The following is a 25596-nucleotide window of genomic DNA, read 5'->3' as shown; positions in this document are numbered from 1 at the left end:
GGATGTCCACAAATCAGTAAGAAAAAGACACAAACCCAATCGGAAACTGGGCAAAAACATAAACAAGTACTTCACAAAATAGAATATCCAAATGGCCAATAAACATACTCAAAGATAGCAAATCTCATTAGTCATCAGGGAAATACAAATCAAAAACACAATGAGATAACACTATACACACAGTGAGTGGAATGGCTAAAATGAAAGATAGATGATGCCAATTGTTGAGTAGGATGTAAAGAAGCTGGAACCCCCATAAATGCTTCTATTGAACGTGTATGTTGGTAGCACCATGTTTAAAAAGTTGCTGGCAGTATCTATTAAAGCAGTGTGTAGGCATATCTCATGACCCAGCAGTTTTACTCCTAGGGATCCGCATTACGGAAATGCATGCATATGTTCACTAAAAGATATATACAAGAGGCCGGGTGTGGTGGCTCATGCCTGTAATCCCAACACTTTGGGAGGCCGAGCCAGGCGGATCACAAGGTCAAGAGATCGAGATCATCCTGGCCAACATGGTGAAACCCTGTCTCTAGTAAAAATACAAAAATTAGCTTGGCATGGTGGCATGCATCTGTAGTCCCAGCTGCTCAGGAGGCCGAGGCAGGAGAATCACTTGAACCCAGGAGGTAGAGGTTGCAGTGATCTGAGATCACGCCACTGCACTCCAGCCTGGTGACCGAGTGAGACTCCATCTCAAATTAAAAAAAAAGATATATACAAGAATAGTGATAGCCCAAATTGGAAGCTACCTGAATGCCCATTCAATGGTAGAAAGGAAAAATAAACTGTGGTATATTCATAATGAGTTAGTGAAATAAGAATGAGAAAACTGCAACCACACAGAACAAAATGAACATCTCTCACAAACATCCTGCTGAAACAGTGCAGACAGACACAAAAGAGTAGATACCGCACAATTACTTTTACATAAAGCTCAAAAACAGGCACAACTAATCTGGAGCCTCAGAAGTCAGGATGGTGGTTTGTCTTTTCAGGATTTTAACTGGAAGGGGCATGAGGGAGGCTTCTGGGATGTTTAAATGTCCTGAGACATTTTTGCTCTGCTGATTACATGTTCAATTTGTGAAACTGTTCAATTTGTGAGAAGTCATCAAGCTGGACACATGATCCTTACATAAAACTGAACACTTATAATTTATGCATAAAATAAAATCTCATGGCAAGACATTTTATATTTTCTTCAGTTTATTTTTGATTATATATGGAGAGGCCAATTTTACATGATAGCTTCAAACCAACCATTGTACATTAACCAAATTTTACACAAGCCATTTGAAAAAAGATCTAAAAATGTGCTTAGTTATTGGTATTATATAACATTTATCAAGCACCAAGAGTGTGCTGAGAGCTGTACAGAACAAACATAGAAAAGACACAGTCCCTGCCTTCAAGAATACCCATTCCTTCAGGATCTTGCACATAAAATTTCACCTTACATTCCACACTCTTTTATTCATAAGGCATAAATAAGGAAGTTCGTTGCATTTCTCATTGTTAATAAATATTGAATACCCTTTTCCCCAATTATATGAACAATTATTCGTATCTTTACCTTTAAATACAAATTTTCATAGTACAATATACAGTATATATTGATATGGTATTCACACAATTGACCACAATATTCTTGCAGGTTGGTTATAATATGAAGCATGTTGAATTTCAACATTCACAAACTTTTATACCACTTAACAGAATCTTTTACTGTTGGCAGAGCTTCTTCTGTTTTGTTTTTTCTATTAAGAAAAAGAACCAACAAATGTGATGCCACTGCTCTTATCTTGATAACTTGTAAACAAAAACAGCACTGCCTTGATTCCAATAAGAGTATCAGAACTATGGCACAGATATTCAGAACAGTGATATTTAGCACATCTATTAAACTAGCCTTGCAGATATCAATCACATAGTTGCATGCCTTAAAATACTAACAATTTATGATCAGCTAGTAATGGATGATGTAAGTATGATTTACCTTACTGTATTTGCAGTTTAATGAAGGGGATACTGGTATAAAATTTCTGAAAAATATGAGGGGGAAAATATTTTTTGCTTTTCTGCAAGGCTGTGTTCAAAACAAATTCAGATTAGAAGATGAAATGATTATGAATTTAATCATTGGTTAAGGATATTTAATTTCAAACTAATCTCTTAAATAATAACATTTGATTACTTTTAAAATGCAGGAAAAACAAAGTGAATTTTGATAATGTAATTTTAGACTCAGGTACAAGAAATTGCCCTTTATATAAAAATGCCAGAGTATGGTGGGAGATGGCACCCAGTACAGTAGAGAGGCCCATCCGTATGTCACCTCTGGGGAGCTCATTGCAACAGGAGGTGATGGGCAAAGATTAGAGGGATGGATAGATGTTTCCCTCCTAGCCAAACTCTGTCTTCCTCAGTCTGCAAACTGAGGGAATAGAGGAGATAGGGTGAGTCACAGGGTCAGGGAAGGAAGGCTGGGGTGAGCTTGGGGTCAATGGCAAGAAAGGCTCCAACTGTGAACTTTACCTTCTATCTATCCCAAGACCCCAAGCATCCAGTAGCTCCAAGCCATGGTAATGATTCATAACCTCAACATCAGATTTGGTATTATCAGGCTGAGGATGACCCCTTTCCAGAGAAACCCACCTTACTTTTGGCCTCCATTGTCCAATTTCCTGAATTATTACCAGGTCTAGATGTTGCCATTATTCAACAACAATGTTGAGTTGAATTTTAAAGCTCCTTAAAGCTACTCTGGACTCAGAGCAAGACTGAATTTCTCTGACTACCTCTCCAGCTATGGAAAGTATAGAAGAATATTCTACAGAATCCTTTCATTTTCAAGCCTGAGGTGTGACTTATAGTCATGCCCTCCCAAGGTAGCTAGGGATATGCCCAGATGGGGTCCACTAGGAATAGATTCAGCCAAGGGCAGTGGAAAAAGTGGTTTGGTCCAGCCTCTATGGTCCTACCTGTCAAATGGAAGATTTGGGGTGGATTTGACTAGATTTTTCTTATTCTGGGTAAGTACATCTCCATTCTTCTGCAAATCCAGAGCAAGAGGTTGGGAGCTACTATCTCTGATGCTCTGACACTTAATCTGCGATAAAGAGGAGAATAGTGGGGCTAGAATGTGGTACAGAGTCTTACTGGTTGAGGGGTTAGGTGGAAAGGCAATGCCCAGAGTGGTAACCTAGTAGTCTCTTTGGGGTGAAAGAAACAACCTTATGTAATATGCCCCATTGAAAACAGAGCACCAAAGAGTATAATTCTGATGACAGATAGTAACATATACATATTTTTTTATTTTCAATTATAAATCCTCAGTTTTTCATACTAAGGCTTAAGTTTTCAGTCACTGAAATTGAAAATCCATACATAAACATGATAATACAAATAGATAACATGAAGATTTCTAAAAATAAAGGTTTACTACAGATGAAAAAATTCATCCCTCAGTTGTTAACATAATAAAATTAACTGTCTACCCCTTAATGGTGAACAACAGAATTAGACACAGCAAGCTAAGCATTATTTGGGATTTTTCAGAATGGATGCTAGACTCCTATTGCTTTAAAACTTGAGATGCTTCAAATCTCTCTTTTAGAAATTTATTATATCATACAGAGTGATTACACTTGCTACCAAAATCTATTTATATCCCACCTTGTTATCAAAAATATATATATAAGGTAGCTAGTTTCTGTCAATCCTTTTTTTCTTTAACCTGTAACAACACACTGGAATCAGATGCTGATAGGGATTCTTTCTGTTCCATTATTGGCAAAGCACCATTCAGCAGGTGGAGACAGATCAAATTTGGATGAAATTACAACAGCTTCTTTTACACTAAAGAAACCTCGCTCTCAGGTTATTTAACAGAGAAGACAATAAATGAAAATCAGGTATTTAGATAGACATATAGGTAAGTGGTTAAATAGATAATATTTTTTGCACTGCTGACAAGTATTCAAAACTCTGGAATAGGTGTTGGGGTAACTGAGAAGACCTCGGTGCCTTTATTATTATTATTGAACAAGCTTTCAAAATCTTTTTAAAGCCGTTGAAAATGGCAGATATTAGTAGTGCATGAAAACCATTGTTTACAGATAGAATGTCAATGTTTAGCCATTGTCTCTACTCTTCAAGGCACAAGGACAAGTTCCAAACTCTTCAACTCATGTATGAGAGGCAGAGCATCTGGTACCACCAGGAGATAGAAAATCAAGGAATACAGCCACACACCAAAGCAAGAACAGGGGATCCTTTGGAATGGCCATGATTTTCAAATACTGACCTTACATCATTAGCAAGCAGCTCCCCTACACTTTGGATTGAGGATGGGAAGGTCTCCTGGCCTGAATACCTTGGCCCATCATGCAGTCTGAGCATACTTCATTCCACGCCTGACTTGGTAGTCCAGCTCCTTCTTACTCCAAGTGCAAGGAAGAAGGTCCAGAATGTTTCCATGAAGATGTGCAGTGATGCAGACATTCTGTCTTGTTGATGACAAAAGGGCAAGAATGAAACGTCAGTAGCCCTTGATAAAAGTCGACAGAGAAGTAATACCCTTTAGGGGTGCACACCCTATTACTTCACCAGCAATGGTCTAAGAACTTCATGGAAAAGAGAACCCACCCTCTTTTCTTCTTATGTTGCTACTTCCCTTAGTTTCTTCTAAAGAGGCATGTATTAAATATCTTCTGTATAACTTATTCCCTACCATGAAACATTATCAAAATGGAAAGAACCCAATTAATCTTCCTTTTTTTTTTTTTTTTTGGTTGGAATATTCAATTTGTATTTATTGATAGCCCATTATGTTCTTTTGGTAGGAAAAGATATCACACTTCTAAAAATGCATCAGAGTGTAATTGAGTCAAAGCTAACAGGTAGGTAGATTTCTCACTAGAATTAGTATAGTTTCTGAAAACCACCTTCATTCAATATTTGTAGAAATGCCTCCATGATTTCATCTCTGTTTCAATAAATTGTTGTCTCACTGCTGCAAGATTCTAAAATACAGACGACAACATTGATAGTCATAAGCGGTACGTAAGGTTGCATTCTTAGCTCATGATTTCATTGTGCAGATGGGCACGACAATAACGAGGATGACGGTGCATGCCGCAGCAGTGATCAGAGCAGCTATCTTGCAGACCTTGGCTCGTCTGAATTCAGCTTCTTTACGTTTTAGTAATGAATCGTATCCTGGAGTATAAATGTCTTCCATCCAGTACTCTAAATTGTTTGGGTTTAAAGATTCTTGCGTCTAAAAGCGAAGAGAAGATGTTAGAAATACGGTGAATACTTGAAATCAGGTCAGAGACGTCCTGACAGTCATCACTCCTGAAGCACTTAAGTTGTCTGCAGCTGGGAGTTAGAGACTGTGTTGCATAACATTGCCCCACCAGCCCCTTGCCTGAGGCAGGCTACCACAGGCTCATTCCACATATCACAGATTGCATGGGCTCCTCCCTCACTAAAAATGTCGCGTTGGTTTTGACACAGAGAAACCCAAGGGTCTTTCATCTGTAAGCAAGCAAAATGGGGCTGAGATGAGCAAGACTCTAAACTTCAAGGGCATGCAATCAAGAACAGGCGGGCCCCTCTGCAAGGGAAACAAGGAAAGTCACTGAAAAATGCTTTCTTCCAACAGGCTCTATGAACAGATCTGCTTGAAACAAGGCCATCATAGCATTCTGAAAAGCTTCTACTGAAAAATCAAAGGAATCTCCACGATGAGCAGTTCAAACAAAATATAAAATATTTCAACTTCAACCATTTATCTGAGCAGGTCATGCCACTGCTCAAAGTCAAGGTCTACCGACCCCATAGCAGACTGTTCCCACCCCAGACCTGCCGTGGCAATGGATCCAGACTTGGTGCAGCTTCCCCAAAGAGAGAGCCCCCACTGACATCTGTCTGCTGATCTCCCCAAGATTAATCAACTGTCATCAGGAGAAATACCATATTTAACCTGTATTGCCTGTGAATCCTATTCCACGTTGACAGTTAAAATCTATTTCCATGAAGAAAGGCAGTGTTCTCATTTTATGGCAAGCATTTAATAATATGAGTGTCACATAAAAGCAACAACACATTGCAATTCCAAGTGAGGCCATTTAAGTCTTTGAAATGCAAACAAAATATCTATTTTGAAGATTTTCTTAGATTATGCTCATAAACATGGGCACATAAAAATTATTCATACACATATACAAACACAGGCCCAAAAACCAAACCTTTCAAAGTTTTAAAAAACTCAGTTGTACCATTTATTGATGGAACAGTGATGATTCTAATGCATGCTAGTAATTCTCTGCCTGACCTTCTAGATTCATTCTGTTTTTTTTCCATCTTGCTCTGTGCTCCTAGGAATATAAACTACATGGACACATCATGGGGACTCCCCTGCCTTCAAGCTCCCATGGGGTTTCAACCAATGAAGACAAGAAGAAAGAGAGATTGAGGTATTTATTCCCCCAGCTCCCTCCTGGCTGGGCTGCAGTTTGTCAGTGGCCCAGCTCCTATTGGACACCTGCTATCAGAGCTGTGGGTCTCAGTGAGTTTCAGAAACGGCCCCTTTCCCTTGGCCCTTCAGATCCAAGGGTGGCAACAGCTTCCTACTGGTGCTGGTCTCTGGGTGCTTCACTAGCTATTGTAAAGAGTCCCCTCCTTAACTACCCCTTTGAGCACGCCACCTGCCTGCTGCCAGGACACTGACAACCCGCAGGCCCTGCCCCCCAGGCTTGATTATCTACCTGTTGCTCACAGTCATCTAGCACACAGCTAGGCACACTGTGGCCTGCAGGCCACATCTCACCTGCCACCTGTCTTTTTACAACCCTTGAACTAAGAGTGATTTTTTTCCATTTTTAAATGGTTGAAAAAAAATCAAAAGAATAATATTTTATGACATGTGAAAATTATATGAAATGCAAATCTCAGTGTCCAAAAATAAAGATTTATGGAAACACAACCACTCCTATTTGTTTCCAAATTGTCTATAGCTGTTTTCGTGCTACAATGGCCGAGTTGAGCAGTTGTGAGAGATTATAAGGCCCACAAGGCCTAAAGGGTTTACTATCTGTCCTTTACAGAGAAAGTTTGCCAGCTCCTTTCTAAGACATGCTATACGACACTGTACAATGGAAAGAGAAGGGGATCTAGGCATCACAGAAAATCTTCCTGGTCCCTTCCCTCACCAAGGCATAATGTTGAGAGACTGCTATTTAATTTCTCAAGTTACGTGGAAGGCTGGAAGGTGGTCCTGGACACTCAGGGCACCCAAAATAGAAACCAAGACACTCTCAATGTGGGAAAAGTCCTTATTGTACAGGGTGCTCTGTCCAACTCTTCAGCCTTTGCAAGAAACTCCTGCTACAGCATCCTCTGCTAGAACCCCAGGAGCCTCTTCCCTGAGCTTCCCGGAGCAGTTCCACTGCTGCCAAGCCCCGACTGTTGCACCGCCTCCTCCTCCTGCTTGAGCCGCCAAAGCTCTGCCTGCCACAGGCCCTTGGGACCAGTCTGTTCTCCTTGGCATGAAAACATGAAAGCCCTTCAGCAATTTAATAGACACTAAAGAAAGGAGAGATGGACCCAAGATGGGCATATTTTGCTGGAAGACTGGTCTGCAGAAGTGGGTAATGTGCCCCTAAAGGCTGGGAGCTGGTGGAGGGTCAGACCAGCAGCCCTCCATACCCTGGCACCTGGAAGTCAGGCTCAGCACACTATGGGTAAAACAACCTGCTCTTCTTCTCAGTCATCCTAGGGCTGGCCCAGGAGCCAAACAGTGTGTAAATAACACATCAGATTTTGTGCTTTAGTCCCTCCGGCTCAGACAGAAGGAAATTGGTTTCCTTTCATAGCTATGTACACTATTATGGGCTGGGATTCAGTGTGTGGAATAAACTATTTTTAATTAGTTTTTTCAATAACTGTAAGCTGTAATCGCATCAAGTAGAAGAGAGGTAATACTGAGGTTTCAAGGGACACAGGCGAATGTATGCAGTTATTAATTAACCCTGGCAAACACTGGAAAGAAGAAAAAGGTTTGCACCTTTGCCTATGCCCTCAAGTGGGAACCACTGATGGCGAATGTACATCTCAACACAAAGGAACTCCGGGAAGATTGTCCAGACACCAACACTGCCCTAAGACTGTACCCGAGTCTCTGCAAAGAGATGAAAAGAAAAAAGGTGGTACTTGCTGCCTTCACCAAGCTCTCAAGGTTGCCTCTTTTTTGCTGTAAACACCCTCATACAGCTATTGAACTCCCTACTTCCTCATATTTTATGCAACTGGATACTCTCTCCTTTGCACTTTTAAGTAATGTCACCTAAAGCTCTATAACCCAAATATCTGTTTTTAATTTTTATAATTTTATCTTTATGCTTATAAACATTGGTGCACTAAAAGCTCACATATCTGTAGGGGGGAAATCTTCCAGCTCCCTCCCTGCAAGCTTTGCAAAGATGTTTCTCAGTCTACGACTCACCTAATTAATCGAACTCTTTCAAGGTCATCCAGTGATACTGGTGAAATATTGATTATTCCGTTGCTTGAGCCATTCACACCTCCAGGTCCTTTCTGACCCCCAGCTGCTCTTGGTATTCTAATTCCCACAGATTGAGGTATGACGCCCATAGCAGAGCTGCACAGGGACCCACTGGAGGGAGAATCAAATCCCTCTCTAGCCTCCTTGCCCACAGGAAGTTGACAGAAGAGGGATTGACCTGAAGGGTCAAGGTGTGTGCAGTACAAGTGGGAATGTAAAATGCATGAGGTAAGAGGGGTGAGGACGGGCTCAGGGTTGCTCCTGATGCCCCCACAACACTCACTGTCAGGGTCTGGCCAGAGCTGCCCCTTCCCATAATTGCTGTCATTTAGGGCCCAAGACAAACAAATGTCATTGCAATCATTTTTTTTTTAAACAACATAAAACTCTACTAAACTCCTCTTAACAATAGCAAAATGAAATGGCAAGGAAGTTGTAGAAGAGAAAGAACATGAGACTTATTGCCAGATGGTCCAGTATGAATTTAGACTTGTCTGACCTGGGGCAAATTATTGAGCTTCCCGGGTCCTCAATTTCCTCATCTGTAAACTGAAGATGGTCATAACAATTCCTGCCTCACAGGCCACTGTGCCTGGGACTGAGAGACTGTAGAAAGCGCTATGCAAAGTTGATTGATGTCAGCGTCATTGACCAGCCCCCAAGGGCCTTCTTTTTCAGTGCCTACTTGATGCCAGGTACTTTAAATATATTATTTTTAATTCTTACAGTGACTCACAAGCTCGATATTATTATATCCATTTAACAGGTGGAGGGGCTGAACCTCAATCAGATGGAGTGAATGCTTCCGGCCACACAGCGAAGGAGTCCGGGATGAAAACCCAGTGCTGCCAGAATGTGGTCTTTTCTTTCCACCACACTGCACCTCCCACAGCCCTCTTTGTTCTAGAGCAAGGCCACTTCAGGGAAGCCTTGCCATACTGATCTCCACAGGCAGCTCTCACCAACTGTGCTTCACGTGCGTGGTCATTCCGGGGCCTGGGCGGAACGGGCACCCCTGGTGCTATGGCCTGGCTGCCTACAAAGCTAAGTGCACAGGTGGGGACACGGTGCTCCTTTGCTCCTGTGGTGATCTGGAGACACAGATCAACCCAGTGTGAATGGAACCAGGCAGAGTTGCCCACCAAAATAAAAGTGTGGCCAAAACCCAGCCCTGCCTATGGGTGAACAAAAAACATGCCCTCCAGCCACAACTGCATTCATAGAGCTTCCGGGGATGGCTCTTACCTGGGGCTGCTCCGTATGGAAACATAATCCATAGCTTGGCTCCCACAAATATGCTTATCCCACGTGCTACATATGGAAGGAGAAATCAGCTTGTATTTCATTAAACAGTTTGGCTCAGGTCTTGTGAGCAAATATTAGAATCTGCACTTGGTACAGAGTTGTAAATGCATCGTTAGCAAATCAGATGGCCGATAAAAAATACATAAATAAATCAAGCATTCCTACCGCTAAATGTTTACAAATAAGCAAAACAATGATCCCCTTGTTAAAAGTCTCTTCTGCTCTATGATTTATTAAAGTTCTGAATTCCATGTTGGGGTCCCAGGGCGTTAGAGGGTGTGGGAGTGGGCTGGTTGGTCTAAGCCGTCTGTGATCCATTCCTGCATTTGCCCGGGCACAGCTGGGCTTCCCCCAACCCAGGGACAGTGAGAGGCTCACCTGCAGGTCCAGGGCTGTCAGCTTGCCCTTGTCACTCGCATTCCGTGCGTACTCCTCAATGGTCCAAGAAGGTTGGCCCCTCTTCACCTCGGCCAACTCACTCAGCCGCATGTCTGTGTACAGTGGGTTGCTCTTCATGTGGGCCTTGAGGGAGGCAGGGTAGGGGTGAGGGCTGAACACCTGCTCCACCAGGAAGCCGTCTTTGGGCTGCTTGGGCAGTCGGTGCTGTGGGGGAATGTCGTACTGCCTGTCTGCCTGCAGAGGGGCACAAAGAAGTCCAGACAAGTGGCAAAGATGCCCTGGGATTTCACAGTGCAATTGAGCTGCCAGCAGCTTTCCTGTAGACATCCAGGTAGCAAAGTGCAGTTACTTCCAAGCAAATCAAAAGTGTGAAAACACAGCCATGTTGGGGGAAATTCTCTAGGAAAAGCTTATGATCATAATGTTACTAATATAAACTAACATTTCTGTGCCAGAAAAAGGTTATTTAATGGAATCTTTATGCCATCACTACCATTGTGAATACCCATTGTACAGGTAGGAAAACAGAGCCCAGACTCAGTAACTTGCCCCAGGCACACAGCTAGTAAGGGGTGGAGCTAGGATTTAAACCTGATCATCTGGCTTTAGAGAGTCTTTAACTACTGATATTAATGCCCCCTCTTTCTTTTACCGTTTTGCACGGGGTACAGATGAGTAAAAGTCCTTTCCTCAAGGAACTCGCTGAAAACCCTGATGCTACACTGCTTCTTTGGAAGGAAGAAGCTGAGTCAGAAAGCACATGTTGAGAGCTTCTACTGATTTTCCTAGGCAGCAGATGGGCCCCTGTCAGAAGGAATACGGCCTTCAGAATAAGAGAGCAGTCTGGGCAGCAGTGTGGAGGTAGGACGGTGCCTAAAACAGGTGGCAATAGTTTATATTCTGAGTCATTGAATGCAACCCAAAGGTTTCTGCTCTCAGTATACCTGTCCTAAGACTGGGTCAGTGCTCATTTCTGTGACCTCTTAGGACTATGTCCAGACCCTTGGCCAGCATTTGTGCCTTTGAACTATAACCACCTGTTTGCCCATCTGGCTTCTCTGCTAAACTATGAGTTCCTTGAAGGCAAGGGATCGTTTTGTTCACCTTTTAATCCCCTTCTCCAGCAAGATGATACCACCAAGTAGAAGACACTCCATGAATATTCATCAAAGGGTTAGAAGCCAATTATATGTAGTCATGTATACAGAACAGAGAGCAAAGAAGTTGTGTATCTCAGTAACAGCAAGAGAAAAAGGAAAAAAGAAGAATGTGAGTCAAGGTGTGTGTACAGAAGGAAGAGAAGGAGAATGTTTAGGTGTGATGCGATGAGAGTTGATGTGCAAGAATGTGGTGGGCACATGTGGTGTATGTGTGTATGTGTATGAGTGTGTGGATCATATGATTACACAGGGGCTAGAAGCACACATGGTGTATGTGTGTATGTGTGTGAGCGTGTGGATCATACGCTTGCATAGGGGCTGGAAGCACACATGGTGTATGTGTGTATGTGTGTGAGCATGTGGATCATACGCTTGCATAGGGGCTGGAAGCACACGTGGTGTATGTGTGTATGTGTGTGAGTGTGTGGGTCATACATTTGCATAGGGGTTGGAAGCACACGTGGTGTATATGTGTACGTGTGTGAGTGTGTGGGTCATACATTTGCATAGAGGTTGGAAGCACACGTGGTGTATGTGTGTACGTGTGTGAGTGTGTGCATCCTACACCTGCATGGGGACTGGAAACACATCTCCACCTACCAGCAAACCCAACCCATTGACTTTTACCCAAATGGAGCATAACATTTGGCTATTCCAGACCATCAAGACTGCTGACACTGACACAGAGAACACAGGATAAACCCACACAAGAAAATGAGGTTCCTTCTTATTTTCTAACTCATCAAAGCCAAGTATCTTCTAAGAGACTTCACCAGTTTTTGCTCATCACCACCACCCAACACTCAGAGAGCTCCTATTACATGCAGAGTCTGCACCAAGCTGGGAGGAAGGGTAGATGGTGATAATATAACTACAATGGCAGCCACTGCAGGCATAATTGACATTAACCAAGGGCTATGTGTCCACCACTCTGCTCAGGGCTAAACATGCATTGTCTTCATTTCATCTTCTCATTAAAATTCTGAGGTTGTAAATATTATTGTCCCTAGTATGGATGTGGAAACTCAGGTCAGAAAGGTTAAGAGACTGACCCAACGTCAGACAGCTGGTAAGAGGCAGAGCCAGGATTTGAAACTGTTTTCGCTTCTAAGATGGAAAGTTTCATTGCTGCCCATGCCTGTTTGTATCACTGAGTTTGTGTTCTTACTGGGCAGTCAATACATATACATAATACGTATTTTCAAAAAAAAGTTTGCATCCACTATGTCTGAACAAACAGGAGTAAGGGCTGGAGACCAGCAATAAGCCCTAGGAAAGCTTACAGAGACTTATGAAGTAAGGGGCCTTGAGGGGAACATAGGACTTAGATCAGTACGGGGGAGGTGGACCAGAGAGTCTTGGTGGAGGATTCATGTGAAGAAAAATTTGACAGTGAAATAGGACCTGGCCATCATAGGTGCTCAATTAGTGTTTACTGAATCGGTGACCAAATGAATGAGCATGGTTATTTTGAGGAAAAACAGGAAAACTCATCAAGGTAGAGCAGGGTCCAGTCAAGGTATAACAGAGCCTTCTGGTTGAGGAAAGGTACATGAAATTCACAGGGTTGTGAAGGCCTGACTAAGAAGTTTACAACTCTTTGCGGAGGCAAAGGAGAGTCAGAGAAGAGTGGGGAATAGGGGACCCTGCGCAACCACAGAGAGTGGCATTTTAGGAAAGTGAATGCAGCAGTGGCCCATGAGATGAGATGGAAGGTGGAGAATGTGCCCAAGCATCCCCAGTAGGGGAAGAGCCTTGACTCAAGGTAGAAGTGTAAATGGAAAAGAAGGCAGAGTTGCAGGAGACATGACAGAACACAAATCCATAGGGTCTGGTAGCTATGCTGGACACAGTGAGCCCAAGAAGAGGGACCAAAGGGGCTTCTTCAGTTTGGAGGATTGCTACAATGCTGACCCCATCCTCACCTCTCCCAGAATGGAAATAGTGAGAGGGAACACTGGTTTTAAAGGAACAGAAAAGCCTGCTTTGGGAACTGTAGATTTTGACATGTAGACAAGATATTTAGGGAAACTGGCCTTTAGCAGTTTGACATATGCAACCAAAGCTCCAAAGGCGGGTTGGGTCTGGTCACTACCATGGGAATCACCACCTCAAAGTTGGTGAGAGCCACAAGCCAGGAAGGAGAAATGAGGTTGCAGAAGGGGACAAAATAAAGAGAATGCAACTTTGTGTTAGGCCTATCGAGCGGATCTGACTCAAGCTTGTGACTGCTCATTCCTGCTGGCTTTGTGAAGCTTTGACATTTGATAGGTGGGAGGCATGGCTAGTTCAGTTTAACCTGATATTTCTACAGAAGCACCTAACCATTTGAGTTCTCTAAATGGCCACTGTTCAATGATATCTGAAACCCAAAGCACCAGAAACCTGGCCAGACCCTGGCAGCTAAGAGACAGTGACAATAGAACCCGAGCAGAGGACTGGATCTGGGTGTCTTGTGCCCAGCATGGCAGCACAAACCAAATTCTGGATCCTCTCCAGCACCAAACGTGGTAAGCCGCTCCATAAGGGCAGAGTGGTAATCAGCAGACACCAGAGGTGTCTTTAAAATCAGAAAAAAAAAAAAGACTTCTTCTACTCCCTCCCCTCTTTGGACCCTGAAAATTTCCTTAAAACCCAGTTTTCCAAGCTTTTCCTTCTCAGCACCATTTAAGGAGCTCAGCCTCCTCCCTGGCTTTGAATGTCTGTAGCCCACACCACTGTCACTCTCTGACAACACAGACCTTGGAGACCTCAGGAGCAGGGACTTGTCTGTCCACTGACCTTCTAGAAGCAGGACATGGAATGGAGACAATCAACACACTGAAGTTGTATCACCTTGGCCAGAAAGGGGTCACTATAACCCAGTTAGAATGAACAGGATTGGCCACAGGTCCCACAGAAACAAATCATCCTTACTGCAGGGGGTGAGAGAAAGAAAGGATTCAAGTATATGTGTACACAATGATTCTAGGACTGAGGAAGTGAAGTCTGCTATAAACATGCAAAAGAACTGTACTTATGTGAAACAGCCTCCAACAAGCAACAGTGTAGAGAAAAAAAACTAAAAAGGAAAGGAAGACACCAGATTAAGCATTGCTGTCTTTTTTTGAGACACAGTCTCGCTCCATTGCCCAGGCTGGAGTGCAGTGCGTGATCTCGGCTCACTGCAACCTCCGCCTCCTGGGTTCAAGCAATTCTCCTGCCTTGGCCTCCTGAGTAGCTGGGACTACAGGCTCGTGTCACCACACCCAGCTAACTTTTTACATTTTTAGTAGAGATGGGGTTTCAACATATTGGCCAGGCTGGTCTTGAACTCCTGACCTCATGATCCTAGTTATCATTTTACTTCCTAACCATCAATTTATTTTATAATGAAAAAAACCCTCATGCTTAAAAAGGAACATCACACATGCAATGAAGTCCATGAAAGGGATGTATCAGCTAGCACCCTTTTCAGCATTTTCCCTCATGTACCTGACCTGCATCCTGCTATTTCAGAAATGACAGGAAGATACCCTTGGTGATGCTTGCCTGGGCTGACACATTCCCCATCCTATGAAAATCTGTTCTCACACCACCTGTCCCATGAATCCCAACCCTACGTTCTGCTGTCGGCACCATCACAGCATGTGCTCCTCCTAGCTGACGGACAACTTGGCGGAACACACAACCTGCCTATGTTGTCCTCTCTATTCCAATGTGAAAAGCCTGCCAAACCTGGAAAGATAATTGGCACACAGAGGACAGGCCTCTTTCCTGTTTAATGCCATGTTCAAGGCTTTGAAATGTGCCAGGGCTATGATGAAGCTGGTGCCTGATTTTGTGAACTTAAATTTAAATTACCTCTTTAGATTTCCGATGCCAGTCTTTATTATCTCCTGGGCCTGTGTCTTTTATCTCCTCCTCATTGAGGCCCACACGGTTGGTGTAAGTGATGGTGCGCCAGTCTCTGGGCGAGTTGGAGATGCTGGCGATTTTGGACTCCGTGGCACTGTTCTCCTCTGTTAGGGATCTAGAGGATGGCCTGGTGAAGAGGCTTTTTTTTAAGGCCTTGACCCGCAGGCTCTCGCTGTTGCTCCCACTAGCATCAGAGCAGCACCAGTCGGGGTTGTTCTCCAGTTTTGGTCCATGGGAGCCACTGTGTGCACGGAACATCCGGGGAGAGGCACTGTCATCAGACGGAACCTCACTCGTCAAGGAGTTCAGATCTATCTGCACACTCACCTTCTCAGGCTGTTGCATTTTCTGGTCCAATTTATTTAGTTTGCCCAAGACCTGGGAGATTTCCTCACGGACACCGGACAGGGATTCCAGCTTCCGTTCAATTTCGCCGATCCTGAGCACCAGTTTGCACACACTGGTCTTCAGTTCTTCTTCCGAATGGTGGGTGTTTTCAGGCCGGTTGCCCTTGTCTCCCTTGCTGCTGGGGACCCCATTGGCAATTTTGGTTAAGTTGTGCTCGGGGGAACTATCGCAGTCTGACTTATGGAGCTGAGACAAGGACCCTGTGCTGTTGTAGCAGGACGACTGTATCACTCCTGTGGAGCCACTGATGCTCATGTCATCAAGAAATCGGAAAATGTCACTGATGTCGTCGCTGACAATTTCTGAGTCATCGTCTGAGTGCTTCATGGTGTGCCTGTCACTGTACTTGCCCTGACTGGAGGTGCACAGGTCTCTGCATTTCTTGGGCTCCAGCACGTGCTCAGTCTGGGTGCCCACGCTACTGGTATCTGAGCTGAGCTGCCCACTGGAGCAGTTAATGCTCTTGTCTTTAAACTTTTTGACTGGTTCATGCTTCTCCAAGTCAACAGGGGAGGAGATCTCTTTAGATTTGAGCCCGTTTGGTTTTGCCGCATAAGCAATGGGGAGAATTGGCTGTTGATCCTTTGGCGGGAGGTAAGTCGGGCGCCTGTCTGGGGCTGGGAAATTGGGAGTCTGGCTACTGGCATTTGGATAGCGTAGCCTCTCCTCGGAGGGATTTCTATTGAAAAAGGACCGTTCAAAGTCAGGAACTTCCTCCGTGTTTAGGCTCCAGCTTTTGGCTGGCCAGGGAGTCTGCTTGTGGGGCCTCCCTGGACAGCGCCTGGCTTCTTGGGTTCCCATCACTGGAGTGGGCCCAAAATACGTAGAGGCTTGAAGGTCATCTAAGCTTTCATGCTTTGCTCGCCTTTTGTCAGGAACCGGGGAATACACCGGATTCAGGTACTGGCTGTTATAGGGCATTTCAAAGCTGTGGTTGAAGAAGGGTGGCTTGTGGGGCTCCTTTCGGCTCTGGGGCTCCCCGTGCTCATTCTCTGCTTTGCTGACGGGGCCAACCAAACTGGGGGACACCGCCATCAAATTGTGAAAATCCTCTTTAAAGATATTCCTTTTCTGGACACAGGACTGAACCACAAATGGCTCGTCATTGGAAATGAAGGTCTCCTTGATGCTCTGGTTGATGGGCAGCGAGTCCTGGTCTGAAATGGACTCATTTTCTATGTTCATGGGGAAGTAGGTCCTCTGCATCTCACAGGGCTGAGGGCTGGTCACAGAGTACGGGGCCAGGGCCTGCAGCCTGTCCAGGGAAGCAGCACGGTTTTTCACCTCTTTGCTAACTCCCAACAGGAAATTAGGCTCAGAGGCAGGGACAAACTGCGGGCAGTCCTTGCAGTCCATCTTCCGGCACTTGGACGACTGCCTGGTGGGGTAGCCCCGGCTGAAAGACCTCTCACTCAGCTCACAGTTCAGGGGCTCACACTCGGCTGCATTGCAGATCTCTGTATCCGACCTGCATGATTCAAAGGACGCCTCCTTCTTGCGCACCTTCTGGCGACCCGTAGGCAGCTTCTCCTTGGCTGCCCCACCATTCATTTGGATCAGATTAAATATCGTCACAATATCTGCTGCCACCATGATTTTCTTTGATTGCTGGTTATTCACAGTGCATTTCATCTTGTCTTTGAATAGAGTGGCTGGAAAATTGGGATCGAGACAAGCCGTGTAGAAGAGCACGCTTCTCAGTTTGGCAAGCTGCGACAGATCGAACCGGGCACAGAGAGATTTGCACAGGTCCTGATAAGAAACGGTATTTTGCTTGCTGTCCAGTTCCTCCAAGATCTTCACCAAGAAGAGGGAAGTTTCCTGATTGGTCTCCATGATTTATTACTTGAAAAGCTCGCTGACTACACTGAAACTTCAGGTCAGTTCTGTGGTGGCAATATTGAGAAAGAGAGGAGGAAAAGAGGATTATAAACACCAGTGGAGTTTGAAGTCAAGCTTCTTATAAACCGTATAGAGAAATACAAAGAAAAACATTTTAATGATTAAAAATGTAGTAAGGACAGTAAAAATATTCATAACATTCGATTTAGTAATTTCCTTCCTAGGAATTTCCTTCCTTCCTGGGAACCTACCTTAATGATTAATGATAACAATTATGCTTAAAGGTGTTCACTATGATGGCACTTATAATAATGAGAAAGCAAAACATCTTAAATATCCAAATAGGTGAATACATAAACATGTTATGATATACCATGAATTTCTACAAACATTAAACTACATTAATGTACATTCTTACAATGGAATACTACTCATCAGCAAAAAAGAATAAACCACTAGTATATGCAAGGACATGGATGAATCTCGAATGTATTGTGTGTGGGTGGAAGAAGCCAGAGTCAGAAGGTACATCCTCCACTGCATGATTCCATCTTAATGACATTCTGGAAGACAGATCAGTAGTTGCCGAGAGCTGGATGTGAGGAGGGGGGTGGACCTCAAAGGGGCACAGAGAAGTTTTCCTAAATGATATAATTGTTCTACATCCTGGTTGTGGTGGTGGTTACATGACTGTAGGCATTTGTCAAAACTCACAGGACTCTAAACTAGAAAGTGTAAGTTTTACTGTACATAAATAATAACTCAACTTAGAAATTACATAATGAAGACTTTTCTTTTTTTTTTTTTTTTTGAGACAGAGTCTCGCTCTGTGCCCCAGGCTGGAGTGCAGTGGCACGATAACTATGATATAATATGGAGTGAAAAAATATGAAAATAAATCAGTATAAGATCATAATTGTATAAAATTATGTATTCTTGAAAACAAAAATGAAAAAATAATGTGCACTAAGATGCTAATAGTAGTTAAGTTTGGATTGTAAATATGGATTTTTTTTCTGAATTAGTAACCTCTCTTCCCTAATACTTTATTATGTAAGTTATCAAACATACAGCAAAGTTGAAAGAATTTTATAGTGAACACTAATATACCCAACATCTGGATTCTCCATTAATATTTTACCTTATTTGCTTTATTACATATCTATCCATATTTTCATCATCAAACTTTCTTTTTTCTTAATTCACTTCAGAGTAAATTGCAGACATCTGTACACTTCTTCCAAATACTTCATCATATATATCATTAACCCAAGTTCAATAATTGTTCACAGATTTTCTTTTAATGTAAAATGTACATACAATGAAGTGTACAAATCTTAAGGGTGCATTGGCTGAAGTTTCAACAATTATGTATGCCTGCATAGAAACTGAAGCCCCTGTAAAGAACTAAAATGTTCCCATTGCCCCAGAAAGTTCCCTCACACCCTTTTCTGTTCAACCACTGTTATTTTTATAGGTTTCTTTTTTAATCATTTCCCATCTTTTCTAAAATTCTTTACAATGAGCATTTGTTATTTTGTAAGCACCAAACAATAATAAACTTTACTTTGAAATTGAACAAAAACAGTACATTAACAGATCTTGGATGGGCAAATTAAAAATACCAAACCAAACATTTAACAAAATTTCATTAGAGAAGGTCTTCACCCTTGGTTGATAAACATAGATGCAGGTTCTAAGACTTGCAGAGACACATCAAATTACACATTGTGTTCATTTCCCTGGTCGCATACTGCTTAGAAAATTAGTATTTTGATAACTGATTTATTGATTTTAAAGCTAACACAGTCCACATGTATCCAACCCATTTTCTAGGGGAATGGTATATTTTCTTTGGATTACATTTTAGCAGCTCGCGGTAATGAGCTTTCTCTCCATCCTGAAGGCAGCCACTCCCAGTGGGCTTCTATAAACATTAACCTGGTTTCTCCCATGAATGTCTGGAGGGATATGCAGAGACCAGTGGTTCGCATTTTCTTGCAAGGAAAAGGAAACAAACCCTTGACAGGTTCTGTTCCTGCCCAGAACAAGTCACTGGGAAAACCATTTTTTTCCATCCCGCCCCAGCCTTCCAATCCATCTGATGGAAGCATTCTGTGTCCAAATGTTCTGGCTTGTTAAAGCGGTGGACAACCTGTCACATGGGGTCTCAAGTAAATTAATGGGTATAGATATCAGAGCACAGGATCAGTGAATGTAATTTTGGGAACAGCAACTACAACTCATGCATATATTTTATAGCTTGGGTGACACGAAGCACTTTCAGGACTTCTTTTTTTTTTTTTTTTTTTTTTTTTTTTTGAGACGGAGTCTCGCTCTGCCACCCAGGCTGGAGTGCAGTGGCCAGATCTCAGCTCACTGCAAGCTCCGCCTCCTGGGTTTATGCCATTCTCCTGCCTCAGCCTCCCGAGTAGCTGGGACTACAGGCTAAGCTAATCTCATGTGTGTCCTACCATGCACCTCCCAGGAAAACCCAACACTTTGCTTCTCTGGGAAGATTTCTCAACTTTCTATCCTACTTTGCATGGCAAAGGAAGTCTTAATCCCAGGTCAAAAACCCTATTTGGAAAACCAAGGCCCAGTGTCTCCTGAAGTGAATAAAAGAAGTACAAATATGGTAAGCCTGAGTTATATTTTATCAAAACTGAAATTAGGAGGTCTGTGGATGGAAACAGGTGCATGGACATGCGTGCAGCACAGGTGCATGTGATGATCAGTTATCATAGAGAAACTGCACCCAGATTTCCTACAATGCACCAAGGAGAACCAGAGAGGAAGAAGAGCAAGAGGAGAGATGGATTGAAAAATCGGTTTCCAGGCTCTTAGCAGTGGAACAGGATCCAACCTCCAGCATGAAGCCCTGAGCAATCTGCCTTATTTGACCACACAAACAACTGTGTAGGGTAGGAAGAGCACCCGCATGTTACAGATAAGGAAACTGAGGAACTCAGAGAGGAAGTAACTGTATAATCCAGAGAGGTGATATGAGTTGCTGGGGGTTCAGTATTGGGTTAGGGGCCCAAGTGGACTCCAACCCAGGTCTTCTGACGCTATTGAAGGGGCACTAGGCTCAATCGCATGCCAGGAGGACAAACATCCACCGCCTACTGACAGAGGTGAATGAGGGGTGGAGGAGCCACCGTGGACTGACCACCTACTATGTGCTGAGGCCTTACATGATTTTAAGCAACAGCTCAGAGAGGGGGGCACGGACATTCCCCAGTTATTCAAGAGAAATGAGGAAAAGGAGGCTAGAGAAACTCCACTGAGAGCGCATCACAGTCTGAAGCCGGATCTGGTCAAAGAGCAAGGCAGAAATAGCCGTCCGGAATCTCTGGGGGCTGAGCAAAACTGCCTTGGGACATATGTGCATGCACCCCCCCCCACACACACAGCTTCACACTTACACAGATTCACCCATACACTCACACGCAGACACATTCACATAGCTTCACTCAGATTCACCCAGATACACCTACACGCACTCACATAGCTTCACACTCACACAGACTCACCCATACACTCACATGCAGACACATTCACAGCTTCACACTCACAGAACTTCACTCAGACTCACCTAGACACACACTCACACCCACACAGCTTCACAGACTCACCCACACACACTCACACTCAGACTCACCCACACACTCACACCCACACACAGACTCACCCAGCCTCACACCCACACCCACATACACCCACAGACTCACCCAGACACCCACACACACCCACACACAGACTCACCCAGACACACACACCCACACACACTCACACCCACTCACACACACACTCAGACACCCACTCACACCCACAGCCACTCACAGACTCACCCACACACCCACATACACTCACACACACTCACCCAGACTGTCACACACACCCACATACACACTCATAGACTCACCCATACACACTCACAGACTCACCCACTCACACCCAGATACACACAGACTCACACCCACACACAGACTCACACACACCCACATACACACAGACTCACCCATACAGACTCACCCATACACACTCACAGACCCACTCACACCCAGATACACACACTCAGACTCACACCCACACACTCATAGACTCACCCAGACACACACCCACACACATAGACTCACCCATACACTCATATAGCTTCACACCCAGACTCACACCCACACACACTCACAGACTCACCCACACACTCACATAGCTTCACACTTGCACAGCTTCAGTCATGCAGACTCAGAGACATACACATACCCAGACACACTCATCACAGCTTCAGTCATACACTCACACACATCCAGACACTTGCACAGCTTCCCACTCACACAGCTTCACACTCACAGAGACCTACACACACACACTCATACACATACAACCACACATTCATACACTCAGGCATACACTCACACAGACCTACACTCATACACACCCGCATGCACACTGTCGCACTTCCACATACCCGTGTGTATACATAATTCACACAAGTACTCAAGCTCCCACACATCCACAAACACATTCACACCTCTGCACACACACATTCACAAACACGTATACACCCACACACAGGCTCACTCACAATCCCCACACCTTTTCTCTCCTAGGTGTCTCTTAGCTCTGTCCTCAGGGTTTAAACTTTCTTAAGATCCCAGCACATCTCCACATGCATATTTTGGGGATTAAGCAGTGAACAAATCCACCCTCTCTGGCGTTTGGGAAGCTGACCCCCATGATGCCGCACATTGCCTGCCGACAAGATCTGCAAACACAGCCACTGCAGCACCCTGTCACCCCATCCCCGGGGGAAGAGCTCCGCCACCTGGCTTCAGAGCTCCTTGACCAGGAACAGCCACGCCCAGCGCGGCAGGGAAGCTGGCAGGAGGAGCCGGTGAGCAGCAGAGATCCGAAAATCATGAGACCAGACTGGGGATTGCCTGCAGCACATCAGGCCCCCATCGGGTCCAACTGACTGCCCAAGCCAACACCGCAGTCCAGGCCTCCCCTCCCCTGTGTCTCACGCAGACCCGTCTACTTGGAGGCCTGCTGCCTGGGCTGCCCACATCTCCCCGCAGTCCTGCTCACCCACGCCGGCTCCTGTGACAGCCCTTCTGCCCCAGTCCCTCGCCAGGTCCCAGAGTCTCCTCTAGCTGTTCCCTCCGTGGTGCTCCACAGCCTTCCGCCTGTGCCTTGGCTAAAGCGCTTATCACCCAGGAGTTTTCAACCAGGTAAGATTCACCTGGGATGGTTTTGAAACATATTGAGACCCGAACTCCCCTACCCTAGACCAGTTAAATCAGAATTCCTGAGAGGGGTCCAGGTCTTTAGGAGTTTTAAAAGCCACCCCAAATTTCTGAACCATGGGCCTCCAGATTTTGGGACCGAGAAGACCCATTTATTTAGTAAGTCGGAGGGATGAGGTTTGTGAAAGGCATTGAAGCCTAATGGTAGAGAGGAGTGACAGGGGCCCACAGACCTGGGCTCAGACTCCAGTCCTGCCCACTATGTGACGTTGGATAGGTTACTTACAGCTCCCACACGCTACCTCACTTTTTTCATCTGTAACAATGGGTTTAATTAACAAGCATATGTAAAGCACTTAATAATAAAGAGCCTCCCATGTGATAGCCATTCAACAAATAACAGCTGTCACTCATGGAACAGCTGTAGCGATGGGAATACTAGCAGTCTCAGTGGCTTTATGCCTCACAGCACCCTCCGCAGGTTATAAAAAAGGAGTATTTTTGAAAAATGACTCCATTCTGTACAAAGAGCAAGAGACGCCTGCCTAAAGCAGGATTCTGGCCTCTCAAGTTTTACATTTTCAACTCACTTAAAGACTTTTAGTTTCTCGTTATAGAAAGCTTCATCCTCAACCACACGTTCCCATGGACCTTCAGTAGACCGACGATTTACTGCCTCTGTCTAGGCTGCACACAACCTCAGAGGGGAATAACAAATTGGCTGTGGGGTTCATTATTCAGCTTTTTTTTAAAAATAGGAAGACAGTTCATAAACTGATTCCATGAAAAAGTTCTGAAAGCCAGAGGTTGAAATTGCTCACTCAGAATAAATGGGGGTGCTCTCGTCACCCGCCAATCCAAACCATGGCACACCCTCCTCACTATGTGGCTCTCACTTTGTGCATCTGCCTCATGTGTCCTTGAAGATTCTGTAGGTGTCTAGCCCCGCTAAAACTTGTTTCTGAGCACCCAGTATGTGCATGAGACTGGGCTAGGCACAGCCAGGAAAGGTAAAGGTGCTGCCCAATAGAGCCCACAGTCCCTGGGAAGAAAACACTCTTTAGAGAGGGCTGGATGGGACCACAGTGAACTACAGCCTAACCCTTCATTTTATGGTCAAGAAAACTGGGGTCCAGAGAGTAACATGACTTTTCAAAGGCACATGTAGAGCTAGTGGCAGAACTGTCCCCAGCACCCAGGGTTCCTGACATCTAGACTGTTTTCATAAATGTCTGCAAAAATGCCAGTTTTGACTGTCAAGTGCCAGAGGAGCATAAACATGGAGCTGGGAACCCGATTAAGGGGGAGATGAATCCCAGCCATGGGGAAAAGGTAAAGCTGGCTTCACAGGGAAGGTGCCATCGGCAACGGCCACAAAGACTAAAGAGGAGGAGAGTGTTTGATGGTCTGGAGGAAAGGGACAGATTAGGTACTCCAGGCAGAGGGCAAAAGGCATGAAGGTACAGGGCAGCAGGGAAGAGTCTGTGTGTCTGGTAGGGATGGAGAGAAGGAGGTGGAGCTGGACAAACAGTTAGAATTTAGATAGGGAGTGCTATGGTTTGATTGTGTCCCTTTAAGATTCAGGTGTTGCCAATGTGATAGTTTCAAGAAGTGGGAGCTTTAAGACCCCCTCCCAGGAATTCTGATTTAATTGGTCTAAGGTGGGGGAGGCCAGGTCTCAATATGTTTTAAAACCATCCCAGGTGATTGTGATTAGGTCATAAGGACTCCTCCCTCGTGAATGGGATTCATGCCCTTATAAAATGAGGCTTTGTGCAGCACTCTGCTAACTTGCCCTTCTGCTATGTGAAGATGCAGCAAAAATGCCCTCACCAGATACATCAGAAACTGGCACCTAGATCTTGGACTTCCCAGCCTCCAGAACCATGAGAATTAAATTTATGTTCCTTATAAATTACCTAGTCTCATGTATTCTGTTATAGCAGCACAAACATACTAAGATAGGGCAGTACACTAAACTCTGGGCTGGGAGTCTGAACTCAATTCTGTAGTAAATAAGAGCTGGGAACTGACAAAGTGGGTGTTAGAGCAGAGCAAGCCTGCGGTTAAGATGAGCACTGCAACCTACAGAATACACTGATGGGGATCCGCATTGTCTTAGCCCCTTTCAAAACCTCCTACCCATACACAGCGAGGGGAAGAACTCCAAGCTCCTCTAATTCCTAACCCATGGGTATTTCCACTAGAAATAGAAAGCTACAATAGTCTGTAGCTTTGGGAAAGGCCAGAACCAGATGCCTGATTTTTCTTCCCATTACCCTATGGCGCCTTGTTCATTTCTCATGCCACATTCCGGACATGATAAATGTTATTGCTGTCCAGTCTACCGAGCTAAAATGAATACCCACCCTTTCACAATCTTACGCATATTCAACTGCTCACACTCTTGGCATCTAATGTTAATCAAAGCAGAGCAAAAAGAGAGAGAGATGATTTAGGGATATAGTTTGTAGTATTGCTGCGTGAATCTTTGGACAAAAGACAAGCTCTCTGAATTTCATTTCCGCCAACTCCCTTAGAAATTTAATCTTCCCTTCTGCTACCAACAACCCCCAAATGAATGACATATACCTTGAACTGGATTAGCAAAACCCAGTTATAAAGTATTCTTTTTTTTTTTTTTTTTTTTTTTTTTTTTTTTTTTTTTTGAGATGGAGTCTTGCTCTGTCGCCCAGGTTGGAGTGCAGTGGCCGGATCTCAGCTCACTGCAAGCTCCGCCTCCTGGGTTCAGGCCATTCTC

The 25596-nt window shown here is 44.3% G+C and overlaps 1 protein-coding gene and 1 long non-coding RNA gene across 18 annotated transcripts in view; one reads left to right on the top strand and one right to left on the bottom strand.

Moving 5' to 3' along the window:
• Nucleotides 1–8248, top strand: part of LOC114675414 (uncharacterized) — a 197894-nt gene extending 189646 nt beyond the window's left edge. For both annotated transcript variants that reach the window (XR_013395852.1, XR_013395853.1), the window contains 2 exons: nucleotides 6394–6488; nucleotides 7119–8248. This is a non-coding gene — a long non-coding RNA (uncharacterized LOC114675414). The remainder of the gene's footprint in view (nucleotides 1–6393; nucleotides 6489–7118) is intronic.
• The window catches only part of MINAR1 (membrane integral NOTCH2 associated receptor 1), a 92707-nt gene continuing 68305 nt past the window's right edge, over nucleotides 1195–25596 (bottom strand). For 4 of the 16 annotated variants that reach the window (XM_077938379.1, XM_077938375.1, XM_077938378.1 and 1 more), the window contains 3 exons: nucleotides 15283–17630; nucleotides 10259–10513; nucleotides 4740–5287 (listed from right to left, as the gene is read on the bottom strand). In XM_077938379.1, coding sequence (XP_077794505.1) covers nucleotides 5090–5287; nucleotides 10259–10513; nucleotides 15283–17580 — 2751 coding nt within the window. In that variant the 5' untranslated portion in view covers nucleotides 17581–17630 and the 3' untranslated portion in view covers nucleotides 4740–5089. 16 annotated transcript variants of the gene reach the window in all.

The sequence above is a fragment of the Macaca mulatta genome, chromosome 7, assembly GCF_049350105.2.
Source record: "Macaca mulatta isolate MMU2019108-1 chromosome 7, T2T-MMU8v2.0, whole genome shotgun sequence".
Classification (NCBI taxonomy): domain Eukaryota; kingdom Metazoa; phylum Chordata; class Mammalia; order Primates; family Cercopithecidae; genus Macaca; species Macaca mulatta.
The sequence above is the reverse complement of the archived record's forward strand: the minus strand, read 5'-3'. Positions and strand labels throughout refer to the sequence as shown.